Source organism: Haliaeetus leucocephalus, unplaced genomic scaffold (assembly GCF_000737465.1).
Source record: "Haliaeetus leucocephalus isolate CR32 unplaced genomic scaffold, Haliaeetus_leucocephalus-4.0 Scaffold351, whole genome shotgun sequence".
Classification (NCBI taxonomy): domain Eukaryota; kingdom Metazoa; phylum Chordata; class Aves; order Accipitriformes; family Accipitridae; genus Haliaeetus; species Haliaeetus leucocephalus.
Genome location: NW_010972787.1, coordinates 5,068,820 through 5,091,222, shown reverse-complemented (window position 1 = coordinate 5,091,222; position 22,403 = coordinate 5,068,820). Strand labels below are relative to the sequence as shown.

Below are 22,403 nucleotides of genomic sequence, written 5' to 3'. Positions count from 1 at the left end.
ATGTGATAGCTCAGCACCCCTTTTCCCCAAAAAGGGCAGGGTAAGTTAGGCTGAGTTCATTTCAGTGCTGCTGTGGCTGAACAAATTTCACAGCCTGCAGTGTGATTTCTATACTACTGGAAGATAAATCCCAAGTTCCTGCACTTTTATATGCTTGAAGGCTGTCTTAAAATTAAAAGCTAAAGTAGGAGGTGGCTACATTTTTACCCAATAAACCTGATCACTATCTATACAGGGTTATGTCTGGCATTAAGTTAAAAGAAGCAACTGTACTGCAAATCATTACTCTCAACTTACCTGGTGCTAGCCCAGCAGTAGCAGGACTTCCCATGGAGGGGTGAGAGAACAAGGCTTGAGAGAAGGCAGACATACTTGACTGGGATACATTACTCAGCCTGGAGGTTGATCCTCCTTTAGGAATAAACTCACTTGCAGAAGGATTTGGTGTCTGTTTAAAAACAAACGTAAATTAAATGTTTATTTTAAGTGTGAAGAGATGGACAGTGCCTATTTGGTAGAAAATACTTTCTAGGCAAGCCTACCAAGTGCAGAGGATATTTTTAAGATACATATAGCTTGCTGACAAGAACAGCAAGTACTGGAAGCTGGTCTGCACAAACTAACTTAAAGGTTTTTCTAGCTTACATCTGAAGTAGCATTAGCAGTCGTTCCATATGAACAGCTGATATATGAGCTCATATAAACACTTTGCAAAAGGCTTTCCATATGCATTACATTATAAAGTTGGAGAACAGTCTTGACACCGAGAAAGCCTTGCCACTGCTGCACAGACTGTTCCTACATGACTTTAGAGACTTCATCTCAAACTAAGTAGCACTTTCAAATTAAAGCAGTAAAAATGATTCCTGCTAAAGAAGTCATCCCTGCCTCCATTCCAAATAGGCTTTTTTCTGAAGTTAACTTCTGTTTTCATCACCTATTCCACTTACGTAGCACCTTAATAAAGAGGTTTAATTTGGTACCACAGAAACAATAGCAGCAGAGTGACCATCAAACACTCATTATCTATTAGTACATAAAATATATCACACAATCAACTTTTAATTTCTATTAAAATCTGTGCACAGGGTTTTGTAGTTTTGGGTTGGATTTTTTATTTGTTTTGGGGTAGAGAGGGTTAGAAAAAGAAAATCCTAATTAGAGCTCAAAAGGCAAAAAGCTTATTACTGGACAGCCAATTATAAAAGACATTAGTAGAAGAAAAAAGAAATTAAGCCAAGAAATAAAACCAATTATTACATGAACACACTGAAAAGCCTGAAGATTATTAACTGTCAAAGTTAAGTTTATTAAGTAATCTTCAGAGTACCTCTCAAAAGCACCTAAACAAAAGTAGTAAAATGAGAAGATATTAACAACTCCCAATAGACAAAGGATACTGTCAAGATAATCCATAATGTTTTTTTAAAGCAAATTATATTGGATCACTTTGGGTTTAGGTAGTTTTAAAATTACCAAATATATCAACTGTTAGTTAAATTACCAATATTGATTTTTACCAATATGAATGAAGTAGCATCACAGAAGTTAACTTAGTGCCAAATTAGAAAAGTGTGATTACAGAAGACTAATTTAGACTACTTTAAAAGAAAATTATTTGAAATGTTGGGGTTTTTTTTGTTAATTTATTTTTAATATCTTTATTTGAATACTTCAGCCAAATATCATACTACTAATGTATTTCAAAGCACCGGAAAAGAAAGAGGATTCTAAAAGCTGTAAAATCAAAGAGGATGCTCAGGTTTAAAAGCAAATGGTAAGAATATTCCACCTTTAATCACACAGTAAATTTTAACCACTAACCACCTTATGATGTTATATATTAGTCATGTGCATGAGTCTGAATATTCAAAGAACACCTATAACCAAATACGTACACTAGTGAAGTAAAACACTTAGATTTACATGGGTAAAAAGCTCATAAGGATCATAAAACTCTACAATCACATTTAGTTAAGGAAAACTTGCTAAGGTATACACTAATGCAGCAAAACAAAGGTAAGTTACATTATACAGACTGAAAACAAATAACTGATATATTTAAACTCAAAAAGGTAATATTCTGGACTTATCTGAATTTTAGGTACAGGAATAACAAAGAGAATGGTGTTCCTCTAGATAAAATCTGGCATGCAACAATTCAGCCAAATCTGCACTGAAGATGGAGAAAATGACAGAGGTGGTAAAGAGCCAAGTACAATTTGTCCAGGTAGGAATACAGCTGAAAAGTCATCATCAACCAAAACAAGAGCAAGGGACAGAACTTGTAGCATTCTTGCTAAAAACACAACATTTCAAAGAACTACATGAATCTAAGTTTTCATACTGCTAAAACCAGCCATGACACATGCACAGCCCTACCACACCTAAATACTGTGTCAACTGGGCAACAAGGGCAGGACATGGCAAAAAAACTTGAAGGATGCAAGTGGAGAGAAAGACACCTTCTAGAAAATAACCTCAGCATTTCCTACAGCAACTGAGAGAGTTCCCAAAATCCCATCCACACCATTCTGGCTAAACTCTTGCCACTTTCACCAACGGATTCAAACAATGCCTAGAGAACAGGGCTGCTTGGTATTTCTAAATGCATTCTGCAAGTTTTCATAGACCAGTTTTTGTCTCTAAAAGTTACTTAAATATCCACCATCATTTTAAAACGAAGTTGCTTGAGAGCTCCACTTTAACTGGTAGGTGTTTTAGTTTATCCAAGTGAGAGAGTCAAACTCAGGAAGCTGCTAGAGCAGTTTGGGTTTATGCTGTAGAATTATGAACAGCAGTGGGTCAAGCCCGACGGAAATTCAGTTTTCATTCAATTTTTTTGTGTCACAATTCAGGATCAGAATCAAAGCCTGATAAGATTAAGTTCCTTCTATATAACTTCGATGAAAGTATTTTATATGAGTAAACAGCTTTGATTTGCATAGCTAGACCCTTTACTATAAAAGCCTGTTTTACCTCTCTGTGATGTTACAAACATGAAGTTGTAATCCAAGACTATCCCCATTGGTAAAAAAGTGATTTAAATTTTTGTTCCAATTTTAAAAGATCTTTCCACTTTCAAGCTGTTTTCTATATACAGAAAAATTCCTGAGCTCCACAGCCACCAGCCAGAATGAACTAACCATAAACTAGTACAACAAAATTCAGTAATTTGTGGCCAAAACTAGTTAATACTTTGTCAGAAAATTTGAAGCTTAAGTCTCACACCACATTTAAATACTTTACATCTATGTGAAGTTGCAGTTCTTAATACGTTTCCAAAAGCACACAAGTTTTCATCTGAAGTGAAACACTAATTTTTCTGTATACACTTTGCTTCCAACAAAATAATAAAAAAATATATATCCCAAACACTTTCATAGCATGTGGGCTAGAATAAGTGACTAGACTAGACTAAGCAAGGGAATGGAATATCACAACAGTTCTTTAATATTTAATCTTTTCATTATTTTTCAAACTTTGTAGACAACCTACTCTGCACCAATGAGCATTCAAACATGCCAAAATGAGGAAGCCACATTCTTAATGGCCAATGATTCAAAAAATTATATTCCTGGCCTGGAAAAACATCCAGCTTTCACTCTGGCAACTCATAACACAAAGTGTAAATTCCAGTGCTAGTTTTACATTTGGAACAATGGTAAGCTTGAAAATCTGTCTACAAGGGGACTATGCTTTAAAATACTACAGGGCATTTTTACAGTTTTTCTGCTAGAATCTTACCGAACTTCCCAAAATGAAGTTGAGTAAAAAAATCTTTAATTTTTATAAGAATGAAAATAATCTGTAACTAATCAGTGAAAAACATTTTCTTCATTCTGTATTATGTTTAAATTTCCTACAAGCACAGCTTTAAAACAAATTTCACTTAATTAGTCATTAATTCCTCACCTCAGAGTAATTTATTCGTGCTAGACCAGGCTTAAAATTTTAAATCTGAGTAAATCAGGATTGGTAAAAAAAGGTAGAGAAAACAGGTATTGAAGACTTTTATTAGGCCTTGGGAGTAACTAAAAGAATGGAGATGCAAGAAACACTTAGAGGACGTGTACTCAATTATGCAATACTGTGATGTTAAAAAAAAAAGCAGCAAATGCATTTTCTAAAGCCCAAACAAGAAATGCAAAACCGGCTAGCACTGTCAGCACTATGCAACAAACTAAAGACTGCATTTTCAGTTTCAAATGCAAACATCCTATAAAAAGGCACATACAAAATTATTTCAAAACATTAATTAATATGTTTTCAACAAACAGCATTAAACAGAAACAAGTACAGCTTTGTCAGCTGTTAGGTTTGCCTAGAAACCCACCTAAAGTAACTTCCAACTCACACATTTACTAAAATAACCACCATTCCTTTTTCCTCTCAACCTGGCCAGTTTAAATGACATCCCCCTTCTTCCAGTACATTCATAAAAATACTGTCAAACTAAAGCAGGGAAGCAACTTCCCTAGGCATTATGTGAATTAATACTTGCATCATGCATTCTTACCAGAATGATTCCATGAAGAAATTTCACCAAAATACCCTATTTTCAGGTGCTTTATGTCTGTACTCTCTCAAAGAGAGAAGAGCCTCTTTTCAGTCAGCTTTGCAAAGAAACTTCCGAAGATAGACCACAAAACTGAGTCCATCCAGCTCCACGTACAAAAACAATTTCTACACTTCTGTACATTAGAGAATGCAAGATGTTATAAAACACATACAAATACAGTCCAAATGAAGGCTGAATTTAGTCATGATGCAATTAGTAAGGATGGAACCACAAAAAAAAAAAAAAAAAAAAAAAAAGGTGGGGAGGACTATAAAAGAACTCATTTGTGTCACCATTCAGCACTGAGTTTATCTGTCTGATGGCTTTTATGCTTTTAAAGATACAAAAGGAAATACAATTAAAATGTAGTGTGGAGGGGAAGAAACAAATATTTCCTGGGTACCACTGGAAAACAATTCAAGGCTCCTTAAAGGAAGGTGCAGATGAAAGTAAAGAGTAAGCCAAGGATCTCAGCTGAAGACCATTGCTGGGAGGACTACGCAGCAGCATGCAGCATGAGGAGTTGCACATATCAAGAGATTTCCATAATGCAGAAGTAAAATGAAAAAATCCCTGTTTCATCAACTCTCAGTATGTATGATTTGTTTTTATGCTCCTCAGTGATAAGCTCCCAAGACCCCACTGCTGCATTCATTCATAAATGAATCCTTGAAGTGCCATTAAGTACAGAAGTACGCTGTAACACAGGGATGCACAAGTTATAGAGCCTTTGGAAGGTCATGCAGGGATCCCACAGTAGAACTGGAAACCACCCTTTTCTCTCATTTCCAGCATCTCACCCCCCCCGAAGAGCTGTACAGCAGCAGCAGAGCCACCACCTCAGTTTGGTGGCTGTAACACTACTTCGTTAGATCAGTTCTCGTCCCACGTTCAACCAAAGCCAGCTACCTAAAGCAAAAAGTAGGCCAATTTCATTTTATTTTGGAAGAATCTGCTCTGCACTTACCATTCTAAAAACTGGATACAAGTCTTTTTGTTCTCTTTTTATGTTCTCCTTCACCTCCAAATTCATGCTGATCTGTTCTGACATCCCAAATTGCACAATCTTGTAATGGTTACAGAAAACCACTACTAAACTATGCCCACGCTATAAAGCAGGGCAGTCCTCTACCAGTCTATTTTTGGCATAGTTTTCAGAATATCTCTTAGGAATCCAAAAACATGCAAAAGCATTGCTTGGTTTTTTATGCGTAGTTATTTTGTTGTTGGTTTTGGGGGGTTCTTTTTAAATTGGCAGATGTCCCATACAAGGAGCTTCACTTTACGTAGAGAGCATCGTTGCAACCCCTCCGTTTCCAGGATTCCTTGTTAACTATGACATCAGGGAAGGACACATTCTGCGATGTCAGAGCAGCCCCGCAGACACTGGAGGTCACCAAGGGCGTCAAAGCAAGTCTCTTTCCCTCCCACTACTGAATTTGTGCAACATGCTACCTTATCACAATTACTGTGACAAGTCATCACATCACCCGTACAATAATCCCTAACAAATTTCAATTCATCAACATCATTAGCCGTATTGTTCTACTGCTCTTGCAGAAGAGTTAGAGACAATTTCATTACAACTGGGTAAAATTTGTTGGCTAAAGATTTGTTTCTTTTTAAACCAGAACATATGCTCAGACAAATAAAACTACTAGCAAAGTTTGTTATATTTGGCAAGCAGATCTCACTAAAAAGTAAACCTGTAAAGATTTGGAATATTTCCACATTTCTTTAACAAAAATCCTTCAAGGAATTGTAAAAACTCTAAAGTTTTAAAAGTCCATGTTCTTGATGCAAAGTATCTGAAAAATTCATTTCTATGTGGGGTTTTTTGTTCAAGAAACAAACAAAAAAATTAGTTATTCATGGTGCTTAAGAACTGATCTGTATAACTAAAAGTGTATCTATTCCTACTATTTTAAGGAGAATTACCATTTGCTATTATAATATGTATCATGTGGTGGTGTAGTAGCTCAGGACATTTCCTAATATAGGGTCGGACATCACTGTAGAACAAACTTTGGTTTGTTTTGTTAGGTTTTTTTGGGTTGGATTTTTTTCGCTTTTTTAATGCGCAACTCAGAATACAATTCACTCTGTGGACTTCACTTTTAATCATGTAACACAGTATTTAAAGAAAATAGATCTGGATTATAAATTCATAGTCATGCATGAGAAACAGCTGTACTGTTTTAAAATGCATGTTGTAAACTACCTTGCTTTTTAAAAAAGCCACTTCTTGGACAAAAATCTCTAAACATTGCACCATGAAATAGTGTATTCCCACGTCTTAAAATCATATATTTGGAAGAGTGGACATTGAAAGAGACACATGAGCTTCCATACCTGCCCAGCATTGCAAGCCCTCAGCAATTCTGAGATGTAATTCTGCTTTCTCATCTTCAAACACAAACAAAAAAAACATACCCTCAAACAGATGTGCCTCCATCATAATTTAACCTTTCTACTTTTTGCTTTGCACTCACCATTGGCCAAAATTTAGTTTGTATAACCTATATTCACACCTGCAAAAATTTCTAAACAGCCTGTATTTCAAAACACAGAAGAGCAACGCTATTTGTGGATCACATACATAATCAAGTAGGAAAAAAAAGGTCAATCTGAAATCTCAGTATTAAACTACCCATTTTTACGTAGTTTCATGTTCCAAACTTTGCCAGCCATTTTTTGTGCTTTTATAATTAAAATTTCCTATTTTTAACAATTCTCAAGCTTTGTTTTAATGGTAACTTAGAAAATGTTCACACTACAATATAAAGATTTACAATGATCAGAATGAAAACATCAAGACAAAATTTGGTTTCTCATCTGTGTAGAGCTTTATATATCCTCATAACCTCACTTGCAGCCTGTTTTTACACTTTTCCCTATTCAGTCTTGCCAGACTCGTGTTTCTCTGCAATCCCTCCTTTTTCTCCTCCAATTCTATTTCCAATAGCTGGAACATTCTTCTGTTCTTATTTCCACCACATATGTGTATACATGCTTTCCTTAAGACCCACATCTCCATGAGAAGCTATGTAATTGTACCGTATAATAGAAAATATTACGCTGTACGTAGTTTAAATCAATTACACAGCTGAGATTCTGGCACAATAAAGGAGCCTGGAATTGCACCCTTGAAAAGCCACGTGCTCTGCACCCAATCCCAAGCTATTCCCACTAATCTCAGAAAGCCAGGGGACCTTGAGCTTCCCTTTGCCACGCTTCCAACACAACTCTGGAGGGCACAGGTACTGAGAAGACAATTGCTCCTGGCCAGAAGCTCCAAGTCTCAGACTACTGGCTCTCCAGCCTCCAGAAACACTAAGTTGTTCTGCTCTATTCTAAGTGGAATAGATCAATGACAAACCTTGCAGGGACACTGAACAGCAGAGAAAATAATGCAGGGCATGAGTACAAACGAGGCTTCTCCTGCCCTTTAACATCCACCTGAACTTCAAAGACCAATTCCCTGATTCTCTCTTCTCAGAGCAACTGTCTACTAATTATGGTTTACACTCCCGTTAGATACACATGATAAAGTCAATCTGTCAGTCTTCTCTCCCTTGAGAAAAGTAATGCTTCACAGGCTCCAACCACGCCTCTGCAACCTTACCTGGTCCTTCTACCGATATTTCTTTTATGCTTCATCTTTTCTCCACCACTGGGTGTGCTGCTGCCCCAGCAGCAAAAGGGCCAAGACAGACTTGAGCCCAAATGCTCCTACACAATGTAGCATCAGTTTGCCTGCATCATGCTGCCCATGACTCCCAATTCCAGTAACACAAAGATGTCCAAATATCAAGTAATCAATACTGGTTTTGCATTTGGCAGGGCTCCCATACTAACTTCATGTTGGCCCTTACATGGCAGAAATTTAGTGAACTGAAAGAAACTCTTAAGGTGCCACAAATTCTAGTTGTAAGTCTGTTGTCAATTTACCCACCTCACTCAGAAAACATCAAAAAGAACACAACCCTTATAGAAAGACTAAAGCAACGATCTCTGGAGAATCAAAAGCACTGCACGAGTGCAAAACAGTATTAGCAGCAGCGTTGCAGTTCCCACCACTATAATAATTTCAATCTACACCCCATTTTAAGGGACATGGAGCAGATTCCTCCTAGACTAGAATTATCCTTCATTATCATCCCAAGAATAACCTGCTACTTCTGTACAGAGATGCTCAAATCCAGCTGTACCTTCCCCCCTCTTAAGGAGCTGAAGAAAATTCAGGAATAAAGTAACAATAAAGTTTAACAAACAAGCTGAGCAATATAAACTATCCCAACATAAAAATCAAGAATTTACACTTTCTGATCATGGTAGTGACATCTTCAAATTCTGTGCTGAGTGAACTTATTTGCATTAAGTGTCAATCATTTTAACAAAGATTACTCATTTTGCCAGTAGAAACCTTCTTCATGTGATAATTAAAATAAAAGGTTGTGTTTGTTTGCTTTTAGAATACATTTAGTGATTACTTTTGCTCCTCCTCTGGAGATTATAACATAATCAAGCAATGTACATAGCACAGCACTGGGTGAAGAGAATAAAACATCTCCGAGCCACTCTCCTGGAGGGCCACTATGCCTACTTTGTGAAATAAATATTTGATCTGATCTCAACCCGTATTTGGAGTAACTGCTTCTAACATAGCCCAAAAATTAAAATAAAGCATCCAAAATACTGAAAAAGTGACTAGTAAAAAATAATTTTACCTGTAAATTGTTTTCTGTGACTCTGTTCCACCAAACCATATTGATGGGTACTCCTGTTTTACACCTGTCAGCCAGACAGCCGATAGGGTTCTTTGATTTTCTTGCTTTTGATCCCACCGGAACTATCCTCTCATCCAGCATCCCCAGTCGATACTTCCTGGGCTACGAAAAAGAAGGAGAGAAACCAGGCCACTCCTAACAACCCTCATCTACAGCTACACTAAAACAGGTATTACACTGTGATATGATTTCTGGATTGGTGGAATAGGAAACAATTTGCAAGTAAAATTTATCTGAGACTGTTTCCTTTCAATCCTGACTATTTGGTTATAATAAACAATACTTTAAAAAAAAAAAAGAAAAGAACCTTCAGGGACTACTAATTATTTGTAAGCGAAACTGTCCATCACAAGTCAGCCACCGAAATAGGAGTATAAATTGGAGAATTCTGTAAAAAGGAGGAATTGTTTAAAAAAATCCATATTTCTCAAATAGATACCTTCAATCACATCATAATAATGAACACTTCCCTTGAGATTTCTATCAAACAAGAAATTAACATTGGCTTTTGTATGCTTCTTTTTAAATCCAAATTCTCCAAGACTCATATCCTGAAGACCTGCTTTTAAAAATCAGGTAGAACAGAGTAGCCAATTGCAGCAGAACTCAATGAGAAAAACATTTCTGCTCAAGTTAATATTCAAAAGACTAATGTCAGCTACTGTCTTAAGTGAAAACAAACAACAATTACCATGATAAATGCACTGGAAACTGACTTAAAATTGAGAAAATAAAACATGCTTGAGGAAGTAACATGCATGAGGTACTTGCACCTCAATAGAAGTGACATTTCTATTACATTGGCAATGATCTCTACAAATGAAACTATTCATAAGCATGATATGAACATTAAATTAAAAAAAGCACACTGTAAAAAAACCAACCAAACCACAACAATCTGTTAAAGGCTTTCAAACAGCTAAAGTACAGAAGTTCCCCAGGTTGCTCTATGCTTTCAAACCTATGTGTATCTACCTAGATAGCAAATACCACCAAAAGAATTATTTCAGTATCTATGCATATATAGACCATCAACAATTGGACCAAATTGCAGGGGTTGGTCTGTTTTTCTTTTGCTGTGGGGTTTTTTTTTTGTTTTTTTTGTGGGTTTTTTATTGTGAAAATGCAACTATCATCATCTGGATATAGACCACTTTTTAAGTAATCAAAACTTAACTTACCTTTATTCAGATATCTACTTCATCTGGCACCTTAGAAATCTTAGCAAAGTGTACCTTGATATGCATTTTAAAAATTGTTCCTCAGGAAACAAGGTGAGAATCTAATTGGAGAAGATTCCCCACTCACACACAATTTGTAAAACACAGGACAAAGCTACCATAAAATGGCTGCAAAAACAAAACCTAAACAGATTCCCTCCTCTACTTCTAAAAATGAGCAGAGTCACTAGTACCTCATTTGCCAAAAAAAAAAAAAAAAAAAAAAGCAAACCCCCAAAAACCCCCACAAACCACCCTAAAACAAAAAAAAAAAATCCCCACACAGCAAAAAGACTCCAAGGATACCAACATTGACTATAAACAACAAAGGCAATAAACTCCACAGTTAAGATCAAGTTAACCAATGTTAATAACAACAAACAAGACTGAATTTTGCCATACCAATTAGAAATTTCACAAACTGTGTGATCAGTAGTACAAAGTCCTGCTATAGTTCAAATACAAACCTGATCATGGAAAATCTAAATATTGGTCATTTATTGGAAGAATCACTCAACTATTGGGCAACTTACCATCTTAGTAATTCAGAAGGACTACTAATATCATAAGTCCAAAGCTGTAAGTTCTGAGAAGCCAGACATACAAATAATGCTGGACTTTAGGGCAGGGTTTGAATGCAGTATGAGTTTTCCTTAGCCTGGCTATTGGAAATAATAACATAATGAAGAGTAATAGTTTCCCTGGCAGCTTCCCCACCTCTCTCCATGTTCTACCAAGTGCAGGGACACAGAATGCCTCAGACTACTGGACTACAACACAGTATCCAAACACAATCCTATTCATAAAGGGTTCTTTTAATCCTCCATAATAAATGGTGATCTATAAATATTTTGAAAAGGAGAACCAAAACAAAAGAGGAACTGAGCCAATGTGGAGGGAGGCTATTTCGGTTACAATGGGATTCAGATTCCGGGCAACAGAATGAAACTGTATTTTAGGCTTTATGAAGGACCATACTGGGGGGCTGGGGGTGCAAACAATGGTCAATTCTATGCCATAAAGCAACACAGAGACAATATGAGTTCACATACCAATAGTTCTTGGCCTACTGGTATGAAAAAATTAAACTAAGAAGTGGGTGAGACTAAATTAAAATTTTACTTTCACTATCTACTATAAAACATCACCAGGGGATTATTAGGCCAGAATTTTACTGTTCATACAGACATTAGAAGATGGAGTATACAATATTAACATTTGGAAATAAATGTCAGCCTATTTGCATCAAAGTAATTCTAAATTACACTTGTTTCCATGAGCAAAATGGCATTTGATTCAGAAATCCAATCTGAGTTTAGAGGAGACCAGAAAACACAGAAAAAAGTGTCTGCCAAGAGGAGAGGTTCAACAGAAGGGTTTGAAAGATCAAATAGATTGAACAGTTTGAATAAGCATATCGACTTTGCTACATCCCTGTCCTCTACACAGAGCAGCAAATAAAGCAACAGAAACAGAACAGTTCATCTTGAAACAAGCAGGAACTCATCAGCCACTGATTGTTTCTGAACTAAACTAATATATCTACCTAAAACACAGAGGCATGACAATCTGGACAAACCAACCCAACTTCTTGGCACGGGGACAATTTCTCTTGGACGATTACTAAAGCAATTGCACTTTTGCCTTCCCTGAAGTCTTTCTATGAGGTAAAAAAACCTGTTCAGCCATACAGATGAAGGGATAGTTCAACATACTGACCTTTTTTTTTGAGGTGGGGGGAAGGTGGCTAAAGCATTTAAATACTTCATAATCCTTTAGCAAGTTATTTCTCAAACTAGGTTGCAACTCCCAATATGGTTACAAGTTCCAAATGAGTTGTGGAAGGTCAAAAACATCACAATTATTTTTAAAAGGAAAAATAAGGTTAAACTACAATAATTAAAATGAAATCTAAGAGAAAGAAAAAACCAACAAAACCAAATTATTACAAAGCATTACTGGAAGAGTTCAGTTCCTTCAGGGCAAAGAAGTGTGAAGCAGTAGCAATTACTGGCTGCAAATGTTTACATGAGGCAGGGAACAGCTAACTACCTTTAATTGCTAGTAACAGCTTGGATCCCCAGGGTGAGAAGGGTAAGCATTTTCAACCATAGCTAATAATTATAACCCTTGCCCTGTAGAACCAAGCTGCTGCCAGCAATTAATGGCAGGAAGCCATTGGTTGGCATGATTAGAGGGAAGGTGTTATATTAGGAAAGGTAAACCCCCACAGTTGAAGAAACATTACACTTGAACGAAAGAAATCCACTCTAAAACCAAACAGGTCCTTCCTGAGTAGCATCTTCACAACAGAACACTACCACAGATGAGTAACTTAATTAGCCCACACTAGAAACTATTCCTCAAGTCAGCTTAATTATTTGCTTCCCATTCATTCAACAAGTCATCTGGGAACATGCTTAGCAAGTCTATTTTCTTGCTACTATTTGCTCTAACAGTGTCTTTGCCCCTAGTTCCTCCTGTTCCATGGACAGTGGGCAATTCCTCCTTCTAATTCAGGGTTGGACATACTACTGGCATAAGACGTTATAAGGCTATTGTAGAGGAATACATCCAACAAGAAAAGGTTTACAAAGATTTAAACTGTATAGACTCCTCCTGTGTAATAACTTCCATGTAATATTTAAGTCTGGATAAGATGGCAAATCAAACTACACAATTCCAAAGTTTTTTTCCACTGAAGACCTGCAGTTGGATTTTTTCAGGATCACCTGTATCCCAAATTACATTTCTGTTCCTTAAAATGCACTTACCTCTGGTGGGCTTTGAATTTTAGATTTACAAGATATTTTGTGTACTAAAAAATGCACAGTTAAGTTTGGCATACAAACACGTGAGCAGGCTGTTGTGTTTCAAAGTATTGTGAACAATCTGAGCTATGGTAATGCTGTCTATGTACATATACTACTGAAGCAAATAGAAGTGATCTTAAGCCTTCCCCATGGCAGGCTAAATTAAGCAGCATTACCTTAAATTGCCATAGCTAAAAGGTATCACAGTAGCATTAGCTAGGGCTCATCTGTTGTACAGTGAGTTGACTGTATCTGCAATGTACAATCAGATTATAATAAATATTACATTGTCAGACAGGAAAGATCAGGTACACAATATCATATCTTCCTTGTACTACTTGCAACAAAATTAAGCAATAGATGCAATTTAAGTTTCAACATTGATTTGTTTTGTAAGACTTCAGTTTTTCAACAGAAGTTAGTGGCAGAGACCATTGGAAAAAGAGGTTAAACACTCAGCTAGGATGCTAGTCTACTGAAAAAGAATCAAGTTTTGTTGTATTATGTCTTGAAAACTAAAAGTTAACTACAAGCCGTTGGTATCATCATTGCTATTTTCACCCAACAGCCATAACCGATTAGCTGGAGTAAGACAGTACTTGAAACACGCAGCTAAGCTATGGATATGAACTTCAATACGTTATTGAGGAAAAGCACAAAAGTCTGGGCAGAATCCCTATACAGGCACAATCAGCTAAGAAGCATCTTAATTGTGATTGCAACTGCGTAACTGGATTTAGTAGTGAGTTCTACAAGGTGTTACACCTGAACATTAGGTATAGTCGCCAGGAGTATCCTAACAGATCTGCAAGCTGGTAATATGAAAACGAGAAGTTGTCTTGTTGTTACTTTTTAAGTTTTATGGCCAATAGAGGTAAAAAACCCCTTCCTGTGGTTTGGGTTTGTTGCTAACCAAGATACTCTCTCCTCTTCCATTACAACCTCTCACTGGTAGAGAGGCGGACAATACTCATTTTCTGTATCTCAACTTTTGAGGGTTGAAACCAATTTTTTTACTTTGATGTCCACAAAAAAAGGAATAGGAGCCTGGTCAACAGGTTTTTTGGTGTTTGTTGTTGGGTGGGTTTTTTTTTTCTTTTTTATGAAAAAAGGAAGAGTATTGCTAACATTTATAATGTTTATAATTTTTAAGTTTATAATGTTATACATTGAATTTACATGAACTTACAGACTAGCCACCCTTCCATCTGGAACCCTTTTTTTAAATTGTTCATGAAACCCTAGGTTGGGCTGGGGATAAAACTTTCACTAGTTAAAAAGTATCATACAGAGACAAACAAAAAAAGATTCTTCTACCCAAAGAAAACTAAAATGTGCAATTTGGCATAGAAATAGGTCTTATTCCAGAGCAACATACACGATCACTGCAACAAAAAAAAAACCCCAACCATCCATTCTCGGTTGAATCAAATTTTAGAGCAAAAGCTGCAACAGATCAAGCATTACATTATGCATTTTAAACCATAGCTAAGGAAAACTTTTGAGGTGTACACACTAAAAAGTGTATTTCATGAGTATGTATGCTGAAGACATGAAAATCTTGAAGGGTTCAGAAGGAGCTAAGGAAAACTGACATACCTAATTCAAATCTTTTCTCACCATTTCTGCAGCCTAGCAAGGTTGGATGAGGTATAAATTACCACGACAGCTAAAACCTAGCACAGATGTAGTTATACTAAGTTCTTTACTAAGAAACTAATACCACCTGCTGAATTGAAATAAGCTGGTGAAAAAGCAGGCATTTTTCCACCATCATTAGAGCAGATCTAACTATGTAGTGAAGACTTGCCAGAATACCACCACCGCAAGATATACTTTCAAAAACTCCATTGCTAAAGGGGCACCCAGTGAGAAAACTACAGGGTTTTTTATGTTTAAGGGTCTCTTTTCTAATAGGCCAGAAGTTTTTATATTACTTATAAAAATAGTGGAAAAGTAATGCACAGTTAAGAACCAAAAATACAGGTAAAAGAGGACTAAAGACTGATGCACCTTTTACTATGGTCTGTACTAAGCACATGATTTCTGAAAATTGGTATTATTTTCTAGCTGCTTTAAATATTTGCACAGTGTCTTCAACAAATGTGTGCACAAGGTTAAAAAAAATCTTTCAATTATTTTACTGCAAATCACTCTTAAAGACTACATACACTTTGGCATAGAAAGAATCAAATAAAGCTTGTAAATGTAAGCAAAAGCATCTTGCACATTAAAGTTACACTTGTAGTTAACTGCTTCAGCTTGTAAGCTGCACCTGACAAAGTATAGGTGGCTAACTGTAAAGTTATGCTTTAAAAATGGGGAGGGAGGGTAGCGTTTAAAGTTTTAGATGTCTGTAGGTCATAAACATATATCTGACCTGCTTAGATACAAAACCAAAACAAGCACAGGTCTTTTTAATACAATTCTAAGGTAAGTGCTGCGCTATGCAGTCATCTTATTCTGCTCTTTTCCTTCAAATACACAATAGAATGAGGCAACAAAAATATGACAACTCCTCATCAATGTCAAAATGTTACATATTTCTAAAAGGAAGTGCTTTAATAATTTGATTTCTTACATAACACAATGATCACTAATCCATACACAAAAACGAATGCGAATAATACATTCTCTCATGTCACACTTAAAACCGAAAAATACTATGCAGTAATTACTAAGACAGCAAGAGCACAAAACCAAGGAACAATTCCAATAACTAACTATTCTAAAGAAAAATGTAAAATGATATCATACCCTTAAAACACATTTTAGACCAAGGTAAACATCATACTACCTGCAAACATTTATTAGTTTTCTCTAGAAGCAGAGTCTGTCTTTCTATATTCCTGCAACAACTTGTTTTTGCATCACTTAGAAACTGTGATGTTTAATTATTGCAGTAGGGGTGTATAATCCCAGAAGGAAAATTTCAAGTGTGAAATACAAATTTAGTCCAGGTACATTATAAAGTCTACGCAGCCATAATTCTGCAGTTTACAACACAGTGACATGACATGGTGTTTGGTAATGACCCCTCAACTTCTCAGAACACGATTCATGCTTCTGAGATGGTATTCAGGAGGCTATGAAACACAAACCAACTGTCTCGGCACATTTTCATTAACGGTAAATAAAGCAAGACCAAACACAGCACACATGGCTTTTCAATGAACACCACTGAGCAAGATAAAGATCAGGTATCAGAGGTGTCAAGATATAGCTGGAGACGGGAAGCTGGAGAGAAATGCAGCTTCCCAACAAGTAACAAAACTAGGCGGAGGACAGGAGACTCAGAAATAAACTAGCAATAGTTTAGGTTTTAAGAATTTGGTTTCCACAGGACCTGAAGTTAGCCTTATTGTTTTCTTTTAACATGAGAGGGGAAATTCTCCTTGTACTCGTTAAAAATCTTGCATTTATGCAGACTAGGCTTCCAGGCAGTCTTTTGTTTCAAAGTCATTTTCTCTGCACCTTTATGACTGCTGATCAAAGTATACAAATTAAACAATCTGCTGTCCAGTCTTACTCGCTGTAGATCTCCATAGAGAGCAATAAACAGCAGCACCCTGTTCTGGTTGACTTTCAGTCCAAATAATCTCTCTTACACTTTCCATTCTAATCTAGTTAAGTGTTTTGGTCCTGGCTTTTACTCACCTAAAACGAATGGAAGGAGTCTAAAAAAAAAAATATTTCTTCAAAATACATATGAAACAGCATTCAAATTGTATTGAAAGTTGTTCTCTACAGCAGTTGGTTCACTCCTTGCAGACTGTGGACTAACAGTGGTTCTCACCTTAATCACCCTCCTCTAGGTGTGACTGAACAATTAAAAAGATGAAATGGAAATAAACCAATGTTAGGAACTTTTCAGAAGAGTTCAGTTTTCATGAGGATTGAAGGTATGAAAAAACAAAGTAAAATGTAAAAGCAATGCTTTTCACTATCCTGTAAGGCTGACCAGTGACAAGTAGGGGAACCCTTTAGCCTGGATTGGCGGCAACAGTCTCAGAGCAAATTCAAACAGAAGTTTCATCATATATTTTCTTTTTAGTGCATTAAGCTGTCCTTCCCTTGGCAACAGATTCTGATCGGTTATGTCGCACATGTTTTTATCAGCTGTTTACCAGAACCACCAAAATGAATGCAAGGAGTTTTCCAGCCAGATCATTTCAGGGTTTAGAGGGGAGCATTTTTCTAGATAATGGCTAAAGCCAATTTAGGAAAAACACCCAAGAAGTTCAAGTGCAAAATGCGACCCTACTTTTAACAAGCATAACATGTATTTGAAAAATGAAGTAAGTGTGACATCATTATTCTCAAGAAAGAGGGTTAGTCTATTACTAACTCTAGCTTTTGTTCCATGCTTCACAAATCCTATTTGTGCATTGTAGATTAATACTTACCTGGAAATCTCTTATAGGAAATTCACTTTAAGGTTGCTTGTCTTACTGCATGTGGAGTTACAACAAGCGGACAGTAAATCCAGAAGATTTTATAGTTGACAGAACCTCCACCAAGGCTCCATCTACAGAAATACTTAGCTCCTTTGATTTCATTTTAAGTATCCTATAAAAATGTCTTTAAATAGTAATCTTAGCTTTCCTGAAATCTAAAATTGAAATGCAGTTTAATAATTTCTAAACAGAGAAAATAACCTCAAGAACGTTCATAAAAATTCAAAGACTATGTTTACTTTTTAAACAAGAAGTAGAATGTCTTTAAACATCAAAATAATCATAAGCAACTTAAATAGCCCAGTCACACCAGCTAGGTTCAAAAAAGCTGTCTAATTAAAAAGCAAGGATATTCACAATTATAATCATCAAGTCTTATCTTTAATATTTTATTGATATAAAATATTTATGTCTATATGGCTTGCCCATTGTTAAAGGGCTGCCAGGATAATAAGATCAGCAATACCCAGAGACAATAAAAATTAATAAACTTAACTTCCTTGCTTAACACACCTACATATTACATGCTTTTACAGAAATTATTCACGGTTTTACACAACACAAACATGCAGTTTTTACATAGTTACAAATAGCTTAATAGTTCTAAATATTTAAAATATCACAATCATAATTTGTAAACGAAAGCGATCACTCTTTATTCACTTACCAAGACTGTATTATATCTGTCCTCCAAGTCAGTGATAAACGAAGGAAATGCTGGTTTTGCCAGCTAGGTCAGAACAAACAAAACCTTAGCCCTGGGCTTTTAGCAAGAAAACAGAAAGGTTTTTTTCTCAAATAATAGATGTTGTAAACATCTACATTTGAGCTAGTCACCAAGGCTCCCTTCAGAGTCAATGAACAGAAGCACACGCTTCTAGAAGGCCATCCATCTCGTGTTACAGCAGGCATCAAGCACTGGCCTGACAAATCACATTGCTCAAGCTCTAAATAAATTCCAGTTACTGGGGTGGGAAGAAATCACACAAGATTTTAAATACCTGGTACTAAAGCATTTAGTGCTTTTGAGGAAATCACTTTATTCAATTTGAATATTGTACTCGAAAAATACTAAAAATATTAAGAAGCTACATCCACGACTATTTGCAATGCATTGTCTGGTAGTAAAAGTCAGTCAGTCACAAAAGCGTGATTGATTTCTCATAACTTTAGCCATCAATTTTTATCCACTTAAAGGAGTCACTGACATCTAGTCTTTCCCAAGATACTATTCTCAGTGTGAGCTGAACGTTCTTTTAAGCTGCTCATCTCTCTCTGCTGACTATAGAGGGAGCCTGGATGCCTAGATTTTAGACAGCTCAAGTGGTATTAGATTAAAAGTTCCCCATTCTTAACAACCTTTTACACAAACATACATTACAAAATAGCAGTCATAAACAATAAATTATTAATATGCAAACTAAAATACAAACCTTGTTTAATTAATGCCAGTTTAGTCTGAAATATTAACTGGAAAAAATCCAAGTCAATCAGTTTCACAGCTAGATCTTTCTCTTGATACTATTTTAGCAGCAAGTGGCTTAATTTGCTGATTTTTTTCTTGGGGATAAAAGGGACCAAGTCAGAAAAGATTCTACATTAGTAATTGAGCTTTTGAGTTATTTGAGCTTTACACTCAAACACTAATTGGTTTGTTTTCATTTTGTACTGTTAATTAACTTTGAAGTAATTTTTAGAGGCAGTGGTCACTCTTGCAATACTTCTGTATGATAGTTCATTTTCTTTGGTGCATGTGGTTTATATACATAAACACACACTCACACACATGCACATGCATGGGGGGGTGTGTGTATGTATATATTTAGTTCTTGCAGACTGTGTTAAAAAGGACTGTATGCTTATTTTCATTCTTACTATCCTCAGTAAGTGCATAAAACAACACATTTATAGTTGTTTACATCCAACTTCCAGTGCACTATACTGGCATTAAGGAAAAAGGCAATTCAGAGATTCCATGCAGTTTGGATACATCATAATATTAGGAAATTAACATTCTACAACAGCATTTCATTTCAAGGAACATTAATCTGATGGGCCAGCGATGGTAATTATCTTTAAGCTCAATCTTCACCTGCAGGAATGATACAGAGCTCCCAATTGCCAACACACAAATGAAGCTCTGTGAAAAGTCACAAGCGTGCTGATGTAACTTGCTTTCAGGACAATGCATTATCAATTACAGGAAAGTTCAGGATCATGTGGCTAATAAGAAAACTAGTAAATCATGAAAGTCAGTGAAAGTAAAATTTGATAACTGGTTGGGAGAAGACAATGTCTTTTTTTGATGAGCCACAGTTCACAAAAATGAGAAAGAACTCTGGTGTAACCAAACTTTTGTCTCTTATTCCAGCCGCTGCATTTGTAAGTGCATAATTGGAAAACACCACAACCTGTGTTGGCGCAGGTCAAAGGTGTCTAAAGATGCTGTCTAGCCCTCAGCAAAAGAGAGATTTCTCAATACAGGTTAAGAGGGGGAAAAAAATCCCAAACCCCAGCTTCCCAATAATATCATAGAGTGTCTTTCAAACTAAATGCATTTCAAACTGTAAGAATTACTTTCACATTATGTACAAATAAACAAGGTAATGATTCTTAACGTATTCAGAACTTGTTGTCATAAAGGCTTGCAGGTGGCTTGTCCCTCAGTACAATAAAAACAATTTGTTTTCAAATTCAATGGGCTATGTCCTAATTTTCATATCCAAAGCATTCTTATAAAGTTCAGTTTACAAGTGCTTGGAATATTTCTTAATAGCAGCAGCAGTCTGATCTGGTGTAGCAAAAATCAAGTAGCAACATCTTATTTATATTGGCAGCAACATATTAGAATAAATCTAGTAACATTAGAAGAATCATCCTTATTTCACCTAGCATTTCAAGTTATTCCAGATCTTCCTTCCCTGTCAACTCATATACAAATATGCTACTTAAGATTTAGTTGTTGCCTACCTTCCTCCTTTGAGACACGCTGAGGGCAGCAAAGTCATTAAACAAGGATGAATTTGGTGAAGTTAGTGGATCTGTAAAAACAACGTAAACCAACATGTTATATACCTCAAATATTAAAAAGAAATTATACATTTTTTAACTTATTTCCGTATGGCAAAAATCCTTTTGATAAAACTAAGTTTAGCAACCACACTGCTAAAAAACAGAGCATTTATTAGATTCTGTGCAACTGCTCAACCGAAATGGTGCTCATTAGCAGAATTTAGTAAGTTCAATTGCTGTTGATACTATTTAACGTCCATCTAACATTCCAAAGTCTTCATCTCCATTTACCTGAAATTAGTAATCTTCCGTGTAACATAGTCTTACAACTAACAATGCGGATCTTACTTGTCCTGTCACTGTTCTGCACAAATTTAAATCAGAACTAAGGGTAGCAGAAGTCTACATTCTGTTAGTAGCTTTCTGTTGCTTTTTCTTTGTCCCTATGCATCCTTTCCAGAGTTGAAGCACCAAAACCTGAATAACAATCAAGAGACGCAACTTAAAACTCCAAACTGCATGGTCAGAGCTGTCAAATTAGCAGAGGACTGCCAGCTGTAAACATCAGTGGTTTGATGAAACGCTTTCTTCAACATTAATCAATACTCCTTAAAAGGGTAATTCTGAAAGTGAAGCACAGCTTGGCAGAGCAGGAGGCAGAGGGAAGAAAAGGACCTGAGACACAACAGAATTTAAACTGGTTTCTCTCCTTCGCATGCATCACCATCCCTATTTGGCCTGTCACAGTCAAACTCCAACTGCATTTAAAACTGGAGATCTCCACTGCCTTGAATAGCTAATTGTTCAGTGGGACAAAAGAAGCAGAATTAATCACAAAACCTACTGGAAATGAACCAGGAGGAAGAAAAAAGAAAAAAAAAAAAACCTACAAATTTTGACTTTCAAGCAAGTTAATTTTATAATAGTTACTACCATGCTTAAAAAATTAAAACCCTAATAAGTAGACTAGCTGCAGGGTCAGACATGCAAATGGAGTTCTAGAACGTCATTCACACAGCAATTTTCAGAGCAGAAACATATTTTAAATGCATGCCCTTGCCAAAAGGGAGTAGTACCCTCTTTAGTGAGTATGTAGGCCTGCACTATAGAGACATTTTGTTCAGTTGAAAACCATGTTCCCTATTACAGGGAAAAAATTCTAAGAGGTAAAGTACTGCTTACAAGACAAAACTTAATACCTATTAAAAATCATCAGTTATGTGATACATTTCACAAAACCCGTATACCCTAAATTTAAGAATAAAAACCTGTACATTCATTCCACACAATAATTTACTTCAAAAGCACAATAAAAAGGGATACTATTGCGGAGCAACATAACTGCTTAAGCTATCAGTGCTTTATGGTAGATAACCAAACTAGCATTTCACTTGAAATGATAATGATAACGTCAACAACAATGACTTTTTTTTAGTTTTTCCCCACTGGAGCAAAGAGAAGGCTGGAAATTTATGAGTTCAGTAGCACTTCAGATTTGTATTAAAAGTAATCACACAATATACTACTGTTAAAAAATAAAGTTCTACTGC

General features: G+C 36.0%; 1 protein-coding gene across 5 annotated transcripts in view; it reads right to left on the bottom strand.

Moving 5' to 3' along the window:
• Nucleotides 1-22,403, bottom strand: part of PAN3 (PAN3 poly(A) specific ribonuclease subunit) — a 76,472-nt gene that overhangs the window by 36,921 nt on the left and 17,148 nt on the right. For 3 of the 5 annotated variants that reach the window (XM_010572686.1, XM_010572687.1, XM_010572690.1), the window contains exons 4-7: nt 20,812-20,882; nt 18,509-18,571; nt 9,292-9,453; nt 298-448 (exon numbers count right to left, since the gene is read on the bottom strand). In XM_010572686.1, the coding sequence (XP_010570988.1) occupies nt 298-448; nt 9,292-9,453; nt 18,509-18,571; nt 20,812-20,882 (447 nt within the window). Of the gene's footprint in view, nt 1-297; nt 449-9,291; nt 9,454-17,790; nt 17,836-18,508; nt 18,572-20,811; nt 20,883-22,403 lie in introns of those variants that run through there. The other 2 variants (XM_010572689.1, XM_010572691.1) reach the window with 2 other exon arrangements.